General features: G+C 43.5%; 1 protein-coding gene across 1 annotated transcript in view; it reads left to right on the top strand.

Moving 5' to 3' along the window:
• SHANK2 (SH3 and multiple ankyrin repeat domains 2) overlaps positions 1–12,678 on the top strand; it is a 266,104-nt gene that overhangs the window by 90,460 nt on the left and 162,966 nt on the right. Inside the window, exons 12-13 of the mRNA XM_069016388.1 lie at positions 3,058–3,367; positions 7,790–7,959. Coding sequence (XP_068872489.1) covers positions 3,058–3,367; positions 7,790–7,959 — 480 coding nt within the window. The remainder of the gene's footprint in view (positions 1–3,057; positions 3,368–7,789; positions 7,960–12,678) is intronic.

Here is a 12,678-nt window from a genome sequence, read left to right on the forward strand (position 1 = left end):
AGTGAATGGTGCTGAATTGCCCCTTCAGATGTATGAATTGCCAGGAATAGAATTCAGAGAGCTGGAGGAAGGATTATGTGGTACTTTCAAGTATGCTTTTAGGGATGATAAATTTAAACTTTTGGGGCATGGAATTAGTTCAGGCATTTTCATGTCATTTTATATCGAGTGGTTTTTTTCCCAAACAAGTTTTGCCACAGTTATTCTTGCAGTTCTGAAACGTGGTGAAATATTAGGGAAAAGCAGAGTCCAACAGGGACTAAAGCATGGACATTTGCATTTCATTATTTTGTGTTGTAGTTCTGGTTTTTAATTGTGAAAATAATATAAATAATGCTGATAAGAAGCAGCTAAAAAAATATCCACCCACTTACAGTTTGCAGATTTCTGGGGAAAAGAAACAGTTGGGTAGAATATTAATCACTTCAGGCAAAGAAATGCTTATTTTTAACTCTTTCTATAAAAGATTTGTGTTAGACACACATCAATTGGTGTCATTAGTTGTCCCCTTCCTTGTTTATTTCCTGTAGTAAAGACTAATTTTGCTCATAGTTTTCTCCTCAAGAATAGAACATTAACAGCAAAGCAAAAGCTAAACTCTTAAATGGGCTTGTGAAATGCTCCTGAGGTGTGTAAGGGAAAAAGAATTCCTTTCCTCTGGTGCCTGGTTGCTCCAATCTGTCAGTACAGATGTGCTCTGCGGCTCGCTGTCCGCGCTGTCACCGTGCCCCAGCACCCTGTCCTTGTCCTCCCTCCCCCTCCCACCTGCAGAGATCCCACCAGCCCCTCCAGAGTCCCAGAAAACACCCCCAAAACGTCGGCAATATTTCGTTTTCTCAGCCTGTGGCTGGAAGGGCTGGGCAGGCTGCTTTCAGCTTCATGAGAAATCAAGATCTGAGGGTCAGATCCGAGTTTTACTGAATCCAAGGCAAACTTTGGTGACCTGGGGGGACAGCATTAGACCTTCAAGTAGCACACCTGAGTGTGCCAAACATCCCCTGAATTCAGTTTGTGGGTTTTCTCCTTGACTGAATTCTCCCTTGTTGTACCTGGGAAAGATCCCCATCTTCGATGAAGTAATTTCTGGAGCCGTGTTCCAAATGCCAAAAATAAAGGAATGCAGAAATGTCTCATCTCTGCCCCACACACCAGCCTAAGGGGCTGTAGGTGCCAGTTTTGGACATAAATGCTGTGAGTTTGCTGTAAGTTAGCACTAACTGGGGCTTCCACTGTGACATCTGAAGCGCCAAGGTGCTCTCATGACACCCTCGGCTGCTTTGAAACCTTAAAGAAATATGGAATGGGGAAAAACTTGAAATGTCAGGAGAATTATACAGAGTTTCTGCCAGTTTCTAGCATAAGCATTGGACTTCTGTGCTTTGTCCCCTTTAACAGCTTTTAAAGGCTTCTTCCCTTATTTCAAAGGAAACATGGAAATGGACTGAAGCCCTTCCTGTGCACGCTGCTCCCATGCTTGGTTGTTCTGATGTTCTCGAGTTGTTTACTAGAGAAAGTTTCAGCTCACTGGAAATCCAGTGGATGTTATTGTAAAATATTCAGAATTGTAGTTAATCATAAACTGATTCTGGTGAAAATGATACAAACCATTCCTTTACTTGCAGTTTCATCTCTGTTTTATGCTATAAATATGCTCTCAGTTTTGCTCTGAAACCTTAAATTTTGCTTTGTTCTCTCAATTAAAGGCTCTATTTCAAGGCAGGACAGATTGATTCCTATGTATATTCATATTTATGTGAATTTATTTACTTGCACAGTATGACAGACATTCTTACTCTGTTTTTTGTGTGGTTTTGAAGGGTATTGAATGAGTAAACATTTCTGGCTCTTTATAAATGGCACTTACTGTCACTTTAGACATGAGGGATGATACTTTGTGGGGCTTCTTTCCTAATTTAAATATGATTTTTTTCTTTGGGAGTTACAAGAGCTCAGTGTAGCCCTCAGGATATTGCCTGGCTGCCTTTTGTTAGTTATGCCACTGTGACTTTTAGATGTAAATCTCTGCACTTTGGCTCAGGTCCTGTGACCCCGTGAGCTCCACCAAGAGAAATTAATGAGGGCAGGTGCAATAATGGGGATCAAGGCCAGCATGAAGTTTTGGGGTCGAATCCTTTATGATAGGGCAGGAAATTCCATCCCATCTGGTGATAACTGGGTGCATTTTTATTAGGGACTTTGCCTTCTAAGTCACACTTGGAACAAACTGACCCGCTGGAGTGGGGAAAGGAGATGTGGAAAATTGTGTGAGTGCTCGTGTGTAGCAGGAACACGCAGGGAGGGCTGGACCCTCTGCTCTGAGTCAGATTTGTACTGCCCTTGCTTGGTTTGGTGCTGTGGCTCTTTCATTAAGGAGTTCATTGGGGCCTTTGGATCCAGTGGTGTTCCCTCTGGGATGTGGCACGTGACAGAGCCGGGGTATTACCCTGGGGTAATATGCTCTATATACAATAGTAATGGATGTGGTAGGAATGCCAGGATTAGAAAGAGGGGAATGCCTAGGGATTGCAGCAGTGTAATAGAGTTCTGCCAGGAGAGGAAGCCGTGTCCTCGATTCTTAACCTGGAAGATGGGGATAAGGTGACTGTTCACAGATTTCAGGTTAGGCCTGAACTTGAGATGGACCAGTTTGGGTGCCAGCTGGGGGATGGAAGCTGCAAGTCCATGCCTCAGGAATTCTGCTGAGCAGCCCTATTCTATGCCTTTCTGTCTCAATGTGACAACACAGCAGGAAAATGAACTTTTTGAGCCTCAAACTTGGCAATAATGAGGTGTTTCCCATTTCCTAGAGCACAGTTCAGACTCTTCAGCAGGCTCATGGCACTGGTGTTGCCTCACCGTGTATTCAAGCCAGCAAACAGGTTAACGTTGCCCGTTGTTTTTGATTTAATGATGTTCTCAAGATAATTTGATCAGCTCTGCTGGCAAGGTGGAGTTTCTGTCTCTACAGAAGAAACAATGCCATATGTTGCATGTGGTGGTAAACAAACATGAATGTGAAATCATCTGAGCTCACCCTCCATGTCTCTCTTTGCACAGTGCCCTTTAGGGAGGCTCCCACCTACTCCAACAGGAGGAGGAGGCCTCCCAGCACCTTGGCAGCCCCCCGGATCCTGCTCCGCTCCAACAGCGACAACAACCTGAACATCAACAACCTCCCCGAGTGGTCAGCCTCCTCCTCTGCCTCTTCACACCGCAGCCTTTCCCCTCATCTGCTCCAACAGATGCAGAGTAATCCCAATGGAACTGTAAAAACCGTGGCGAGTTACACTCCGTCCTCCCGGAGCCGCTCGCCGTCCCTCAACAGGCTGGGAGAGGATGCCAAGAGGCAGCAGCACAGGCACATCAGGTGAGTTGCCACCATGCTGGCCTGCCACGTTCCTTTATGTTGTTTGCACTCTCTGGAACGTATAGTTATTCATTCTCAGCACGGTGGGCCATGCCCAAGTGGGAATATTTTAACTGGAAGCACCAAAGCCAGCTGTTTCCTCACAGAGCTCCAGCAGCCAGGCAGACTTGCAAGTTCAGCAGTGACTTAACACAGAGTTGCACCTCCAGATCAAGGTGCTGGCTCTGCACATCTTCCCATAGTTGAAATAAGGATTGCATTTAACAGCAAAGCAGACTGTTTCTGGGATATCTGGTCCCTTCATGGAACTATTGGTCATGCCTGGAAGCTGTGTTGGAGCCGCTCATGAGTGATGGAGCAGAGGCTCTTTAAGTTCTCTCTTCTGTACGTGTGTGCTGAACCAAAGAGTGAATAGAGGGAGTAATGCGATCTAGCAGGCATTCTGGGCAAATATCCTGCAGCTCTGTCCCACTGGAGAGCAAATCCTGACTAATTAGAGTCATGTAGGTATTGTAAGCCATGGAATAAAGCAGAGGGCTGGGGCTAAGGTTTGATGGCAGCTGCGGGCTGCAGCTTGGGGAAGCCACTGCCCTGGACTCAGAGCTCCTGTCAAATGTGGAAGAGATGGAGCTGCACCAGGACAAGTGGTTGAAGTGCTCCAAAAAATCAGGGAGACATCAGAGCTGAGCACTGCTGGAGAGAACCAGAGCTCACATGTTCTGGCCAAACACTTTTAACTCACTACTCATCTAAAAATCAGGCTTTGTCTCTCCTGTTTCCTAATATATATATATATATACATATATAAATCTGCTGTTCAGAGTAGAAAAGGACTTGGACATTGTCAAGAGATGCAGTTGTTGGTTTCTCTTTGCTGTTTGTAGGTGTAAATGGATCTTCAGTGGAGTTTTCAAATCAGTGAAACAAAATGTCATGTAGCTGACACTGCCTCTTACCTTGCCTGTTCCTCTGCTCTCCCTGGCCCTAGGCACCCAAGCTGACAGGCACTGTGTGGGGTGGAAACAATGCTGCTGGACAGGGGAAATCTGCTGTGTTGTGCAACAAAGCTGTCTGGAATGTGAGAAGGAGGGAAATCAAAGGGAAGGAAGGGGATACGGATTTCTTATGCCAGTGGTTTCATGCTCATCTTGCTTTGTTTTATGTTACAATAATGGCAAAAGTTCATTTAGGTATAATTTGGGTGGCATTTCCTCACAGAGCCCAGTATCAGCTTAAAAACAGTCTTCAACGAGGCTTCAGCTGAGTGAGGAGTGGCTGTGAGGTGCCTTTCAGAGAATGAGGGTTCTTGTGTTCCACTGGATCCTTCTGATGCTACCAGAGAGGGAGGTTCTACCTTAGAGTCAGTGATTATTTTAGCTGAAAGGGATTAAAAGTGCCTTTTCATCAATACTTCTGGGATAACACATTTCAAATTCCAGAAATATAAACAATCCTTTGAGCTTGGGGTAACAATTAGATTTTTTTTTTTTTGACTAAGCAAACATTTACTTGCTTTGACTTTATTCAGTCTCTTTTCCTCTTCCCTTTCTGAAAAGTAACTCAAGTGGTAGTGGAAACCAATTTAATGCCTGAGAGTTTATGGATATGAAATTTTGGTCTTTCTCTTAGTGCATCAGCATCACAGCTACTGCAAGTGCTACCCAGCTGCAGACTTCCCTCTGTGCCACCAAGACTGGTTACAGAGAAGTCCAGAGTACGTGCAAGTACTGAGAACAGAGCTGGAGGCTCTCTCGATTCAAATACAACTAAAAGGATTTTATATATAATTTTTCCTGCAAATAATGCCTTTTCTTGCCACAGGCCCATTTTGCAGTCAGGCATGGCACCTTATATGAGACTTTCCTCACAGATTTTATTTAACTGTGTGACCATCTACTTACTGTCAGCTAAATGTGGGAATTGTTGCTGTCTCTGCTTATTATTTGCAAATAATAACAAATAATAACAGTCACCACGAAGCTGTTGCTCGCCTGAGATGGAAAAGCCCTTTTTGACAGAGCAGGAGGATGGGTTGTGCAGCAGAAGCAGCCAGAAGGGGCAGGGTGATGGAGGAGGTCAGACTGTGACAAAGGATTAATGAGGTTTGTGGGATTTGTGCTGTGGAGAGGTGCTGGAAAGCGATGCTGCAAGGGGTTCGTGTGACCTTTGCAGCCCGTGTGGCTCAGGTGTTTTATCTCCTCAGGCTGAAAGAGGAGAGATTTAGATTGGATATTAGGAAGAAATTCTTTCCTGAGAGAGTGGCAAAGCACTAGAACAGATTTCCCAGAGAAGCTGTGGCTGCCCCATCCCTGGAAGTGTCCAAGGCCAGGCTGGAACAACCTGGTCCAGAGGAAGGTGTCCCTGCCCACGGCAGGGGGTGGCACTGGGTGGTCTTAAAGGTCCCTTCCAAGTCCAACTGTTCTGTGATTCTCATGAGGCTGTTGCTTTCCACAGCGAAGTGCTCAGGGGGGGAAGCTGGGAATGCAAGGGAAGGGACAGCCTTCCTGTGGAACTTACCCCACAGAAATCAGTGAATGAGGTGCCAACACAGCCTCAGTCAGGGCTGAGCTGCCAAGGATGGCCACCTTCTTCTGGCTGAGAGGGAAACACGTCCACACATCTCCTGAAATCTCTGCATCCTCCTCCTGCTCCTTCCTGGCATGGCACTTGCTGGGCTGGGAGCCCACGCTGGGGACAAGCAAGGGAGAGGAAAGATCTCTTTTTAAAAAGTCCTGCACCCCACGTTGCAGCCCTGATTTCCATTAGTGAGCCTGTTGCCTGAGAAGTTCTGCATTCCTTGTGTGGGTTTAATGTGCCATTTCCCTTTTCTCTTTCTGCAAGAGAGAAAATGAATGTATCTTCTGTGCTCACAGTTAAAGTGGATGCTGGGAGATAACACTGGGAATAGCTGCCACCAGACTAGGCAGAAACACAGCTTGATACAAGTGGAAATCAGATGTGTAGCTATAGTTTATAGATCTGGGGGTTTTTTTATGGTGATGACTGTTCCTTCACTTACAAGGAAAAAGGAATGGAGCAAAAGAACTGAAATCTGAGCGTCATCTTTTCCAGGCTTTCTTTATACAACTGTGAGAGTTGGCTGAGGTTTCTGGTGCAAACTCCATCACAGACATGCAACCAGAGCTCACTTTTAAACTGCTGAGTGTGGCTTACCATGATCAGCACCTCCTCACAGTAACAGAACAGAGCAAGGTGAAAGGGGGATGCAATTCCAAATGGTGAAGAAGTTACTGCAGGAAAATGGGAGTGTTCCTGATAGGAAGGATCCACTAGGTTTGGGTTTTTACCAGAATTCTTCTGTACCTGCTGACTTACTGGCTCCCGTTTTGGTAGGAGACTGGTTAAAAATAATAAAAAAAAGGAGGTTAAAACCCAGCAGATCCCAGCCCTTGTATTTCATTTTGCTTAAAGCACTTTCAGATACTTTCTCACAAGAAGGCAAGCAGAGTGTTATGGTGCTCAACCACCACTAAACCACCCTTCTTCCTTTGGTAGCCTAACTTTTCCCTAGCAACCTCTATTAATATTATTCCTTCTCACGAATATTTTCCTTTTCTAGACTTTGTTTAAGACTGCAAGTTTTTATGCTTTGGGGTTTAAGTTAACTGCTAGTGTCCTGCAAGTTTATGATGATATATCCTATAGGTTTCCCACCCTCTTAAATATTTGCCTCTTTGTCTTTTCATATATCTTTGACAGTTCACTCATTTCCCCACAGGTTTAATACTGATCTTATTCATGTTCACCACCTTTCAACAATTCCTTTTTTGTACACCAGGAGTAGACTGTGAGTTGGTGGTGACCTGTGGCTTTCCTGGGCACATGCTGAAGTCACTGAGTGAGCTGGCAATTGCCATCCAGAAGAAACGATCATTTGGAAAATGTTAACCACAAGCACTGGGCTTTGTGCAGATCTAAATTTAGCCCCGGGCCTGGGAGTGATGAAGTAACTTGATTATTCAGTCCATTTAGTTAATAATTCAGTGGTCTCACTTGTTCACTCTGTGCTACAAAGATACCCATTCCCAAGAATTGTAAATACAGACGTTTTCAAGTCCCTCTGACAAATTGGCATGCTGGGATTGTATGATGGGCATATAAATTTTGAATTTAATTAGGGCCTGGGAACGTGCAAGTTTAATTTGTGGAAAAACTAAAAGCTTTAATGTTGTGTATTTTCTGTTCTAGGCCATTATGGTCAGGTGAATATTGATCATGTTTCACACTGAAAGATTTCAACCCTTAAAAGCTCCTGTTTGGTATTTTTTCTGCAGGGTTAGATGTCTTGCTGGAAGACAGTTTTGTTATTCACTGCTTAGCTTAATCCTGCTAGTGTGATGGTAAATGATTAACTTTCCCCTTTTGAATAAGCTGTTAATGATTTTTAATTTCAATTTCCAGTGCCATTTACAGTCCCAGTGCCAACAAGGATACTCTGTCTGCCTTGGATTATCAGGGTCCCAAAAGGAAGCTCTACAGTGCTGTCCCTGGGAGACTTTTTATCGTAGTAAAGCCATATCAACCTCAAGGGGAAGGGGAAATTCACCTGCACAAAGGAGACAGAGTCAAAGGTGAGCACCTGATTCATTTGGAACAAACCTTTTCTCCTGCTAGGTGGGAATTTTATGTTAAAATTCTCTTTTGCAGGGGTGGAAATAATCTGTATGGTGAAAGTGCTTTTATGCATTTGTTTCTTTGTAGGGCATTTTGCTCCCAGCTTTGTTTTGTAACCAATGCATATTTAGCTGCCACTTCAACTGACTTCAAAATGCTGCTACAACTCACAGCTATGTGCAGTAATAGCACCATTGTCTCTTACCCAGAGCACAGAATTTGCTTCTGGAGCCATTCCAGAGGTATCACTCCAGGGCTTTAAAGGGTTGTAAACATGTCAGCTATCTAAAGAGCTCAGGAAGGGAACGGGGGTAAGGTCAGCTCTGCTTCAGGCCCTTTCCTCAAGGAACATTTAATTGGTTAAGTAGAAAATGTCCCCTCATGGGTCTTTGGATAAGTGGGCAGGGAGAACTTCCAGCAAATGTAATTGTGGAGGAATCGTGGTGGTGCATGTGAAATTTCTGGTCACTGCTGCACTTGTCTGCTAAGGCCAGGTTTAAATCAAGGCCGAGCTTTGTTATTGTTTTGAAGGCAATAAATCCATCCAGAAAAAATGGGAAATGGGGTTTACAGGACTCACCTTCCCAAGAGTGAGGTGTGACACTGTGGCTTTGCACATCCAGGTAAAACAGAATAAAAGAGACTTTGTGTGGGATCCATACAAATCAAACAACAGTTAGGGAAATCAAACAAAAGGGAATAAATTCAGTGTCCTAAATAAAAGTGTTAAGCAGCTGCAAATTTTCTTGCAAAAGGAACTATGTATCTCACAAAGGAAAACTTCAAATACCTCCTCCCTTGAGCCTGCAAGCAGTAGTTGGAAAAAAAAAATAGGGAGCCATTAGAAGGTATTTTTGCATTTTTATTTTTGGATGTACTGATTCTGAAGCATTTGTGGGTTTAATAATTTTTGTTAACTCCAGCCCTCAGGACAGAAATCTGAAGGATGCTGCACTTAAAGGTAAAATGTGCAAGGTTAATTTTAAATGCAGGACGAAGGAAGAAGGTTAAACTTAGAGTCTGTAGGGCTGAAAAGATAATTTTGCAGTTCCCTGATCAGGCAGGAAGCAGTGATTATGATCTCATGGTGCACAAGGACCAGGATGAAATTTTGGTGGTACTAAATAACTTTCTCCACTCAGAGTGTTCAGAGATCTGGGAGGTGTCAATGGATGAGGAATGAGGTGTTGGACACACACACATTCCATTGTCCTGTTGGATTGAAGGATGCAGGAATATTCTCTTTATGTAGAGGACGCAAGATCAACAACACAGGTTCTTCTCACCAGAGTAAGACAACTCAGGGCAGTTCTGGGAAAAGGCAAGACAGAAACTGTGTTTCCTGGCAAAAGAGGAAGCACTGCAACAGGTTGCCTGGAATGCTGAATATTTTAGAGGCATTCACTATCTGGCAGCTGGTTTACATTAGGTTTTGAGACTATTATATGCAAAAAATAAGCCCAGAATAAAGGATTTAAATTTCGATGAAGTGTTTAATGTTTTTGAAAAATTAATTCAGGAGCCCTTGGTTCTAAGTTATTATGACAGTCACTGGAAAACATTGCAGGAAGGAATTAGTCCACTTTTCATATTTTCTTATAATGGTGTAGTCTAAATGTGAGGCCAATGATTTTTGGGAAGGGCCCTCAAAATGCTGAAATAAAAAATGGAATTATGGCTGGATTTTTTTCTGGGGAAAATGTAAGTTTATTGGAAATAACACATTAATTATTGCTGTCAGCAAAAGGGGGATGTGCCCATCCCACATCAAATAATTCCTGCAGGGATTATTTTTTCCAGTTTCAAGAATCTGATTTACACGTTGAATTGAAATCTGGCAGAGTTTTTCCAGGTCCATTTGTTTTAAAGCATTTTAGAGAAGTTTGCTGCAGCAAAGTCTGGCGAGGTTTCTATATGTGTCAGCCTGCTTTTGGAGAGGGTTTGGGAAAAGAACAAGAGTACATAGGGATTGTCAGTGTTACTCCTTAGGATGAAACCTTGTGAAATGTAATTTAAGGCTGTTTGCATGGCAGGGCTGGAACAGTGTGTGACAGGCTCCCAGAGCTAATCAAAGGGAAAACTTCCAGAACAAGATCAAATCCTATTTCGTGTTACCATGTCAGTGGTTCCTCAGCTGCAGCAAAAAATATGTCAGAATGAACACGGCAAGGTCATGGAGAGAACAAAGAGTGCAGGGGAAAAGACACTGGTGCTTTAAAGAGGTCTCTGTTGTGTAACAGTATTGAAGGAGCTGCTCAAACTTTTTGTGCCAAAAATCCAGGTCCAATTAAATCTGGATTCCCGTCCCTGTTTCAGTCAAAATGTAATTACTGCTAGAGAATCAGTGTAGTGATAGGACAAGGAGCAATGGCTTTGAACTGAAGATGGTAGATTTGGACTAGATCTGAGGAAGGGTGCCCAGAGAAGCTATGGCTGCCCCATCCCTGGAAGTGTTCCAGGCCAGGCTGGAGGGGACTTGGAACAACCTGGGCCAGTGGAAGGTGTCCCTTCCACTAGGAGAAGGTTGGAACAGGATGATCTTGAAGGCCCCTTCCAACCTAAACGATTCCAGGATTCTGTGATGTTTAAAAAAAATTACTCCATGTGAGCAGGATGGGCTCCCTCTCTGCCCTTCAAAAGCACAGGCAGTAGAACTCAGAGTCCTTAGTGCTGTGGGAGTGCCAGAACTGCTGACTATAAGGAGATCCTGCCTGCTTTCTTCTTTCTGAGCAGGAATTCTTGGTACTGGATGTATTTTCAGTCTTTTAAAGACTTACTTAACAAGACCATGGCTCAGTGAGCACATGCCTGTTTGGGGTTTAGCACCTTGCTCTGTGCAGTGCTTGGAGGAAATGGGAGAATATTAAATCCCATGGAATTCAGTTTTTCCTTCACTCTGGAAATACCATAGCCTCACTGAGAAATGGAAAAGCTTTGTCTTGGCCCCTCTCCTCTGGCAGCTTGGTGACTGCACTGTTCTATGTAAGACACTGATGCCCAAGTCCTGGCTCTTGGATTGCTTCGGGGAATCCAAACGTGGCTTGGCACCGGCTGTGGGATTGTGCCCTGTGTTCAGCCTGACCCCGGGGACATGTCATCACGAGTACATCCCATGAGACTAATCACAGCAAAGATGTAGCAAGGCATTTATTGCAGGGATAAAAACCCAGAACAACATATTAGAGAAAGGGATTACTTGGGAAATGTTTTTATGGATTTTCCTTTTTAACTTGGCAGAATTAGAAGGGTCACGGAGAGGGATGAATTCCTAAACTCTTGATGAAGTGTTTTCATCAGATGGAGATGAAGGAGGGTTTTTTATTCTTTCTAAAACTGGTAGAAGTGCATGAGTGACAATAGTTCACAGTGTGTGATACAAGGAAACTGCTCAGAGAAATCTGTGAATGGGCAAGGTTCAAAGAAAATGTAAACTAAACAAAATGGTCTTGTATTAATAGGATATTATGTAGCCTGTACAGAAATACCTGCTGTATTTTTAGTTGTTAGTCATGCACACTGACATCATTTGTGTGTCTGCCACTCATGAGAGAAGAGCCATGGCTGCTGTAAAAATAAATCTGATATCTTTATTTATACCATAACTGCCCTAATCTTCTGTTTTCACATAGATGAAGGAGAGCTAGTTTGATCCCTCACTGAAACACTTCTAATATATTTTGTTTCTTTCTTCCTTCTGTATCTAAAAGTTCATAGCAATAAATCTGCCACAATCCAAATGCACACAAACATGTATAAAATATCTGTAAAATGAATTTCAATCTGTTTTTGTGTTCCTAAATGGAATTCTAGTGCTGGAAATTAAGCGGTCTCTTTGACAGCAAAACTCGGCGAATGCAATGCTCCAAAGTTCTTTGTGGGCAAAGAATCAACAGTTTTCCTGGCCATGAAAATAAAGACATAGGTGAGGTTTTTGGGAAGGTAACAGGTCTGAATTCCAGGCGCAGACAGGCTCTGGTCACTTGGAAACTAAACAATCAGAATTGTTTTCAGAATCTGGGTTATATTAAAACATCCCTAAAATGCACATGAGCTATCCTTCACTGACCTAGAAAGAAAAAAAAAACCTGATTCAAACGCTTTGAGAGCTTTTGAAGTCTCACCCTGCTCACTGCTTTGTTTTTCATGGTCTCCTCAGATCCTTTTTTATACCAGGCTGGCCCCGCCATCTCTCTCAGCCTTTTCTAGTGCCCAGTGTCTGGAAAAACGGGGAGTTATTTCAGGATCTCAAATATGCTCCAACAGACTTTTCCATGAGCCTTCCGAGATGCCTCCGGTGCAGGCACAGTGTGCACATCAGAGAAAGGTTGTGGTAAACCCAAATGTAGCTCTCAGCTCCATTCCTCAGGGTCAGAGGAACAGGAGTAACTCAGTTGCAGCAACTCAAGCATCTGTTCTGGGCAGGAAGTCAGTAGTTCTGTGCATCAGAAATACTGACCCTTGTGACTCTGCTCTTATTTCAGTGTGGTCTCAGCCAGCAGGGCAATCCAAATATATCACTAACATTTTCATTTCTTGTGAAATCCACTTGTAAGTCACTTCGAAAAAGAAAGATTATTAAACCCCTGCTGTGCTCGAAGATATTGCCAACAGACAGTGCTTGTGGGCAGGAGGAAAGTTGGTCTCCTGGGCTTTTGCCCTTGTTAGATTAGTAAACA

The sequence above is a fragment of the Aphelocoma coerulescens genome, chromosome 5 (genome assembly GCF_041296385.1).
Source record: "Aphelocoma coerulescens isolate FSJ_1873_10779 chromosome 5, UR_Acoe_1.0, whole genome shotgun sequence".
NCBI lineage: Eukaryota > Metazoa > Chordata > Aves > Passeriformes > Corvidae > Aphelocoma > Aphelocoma coerulescens.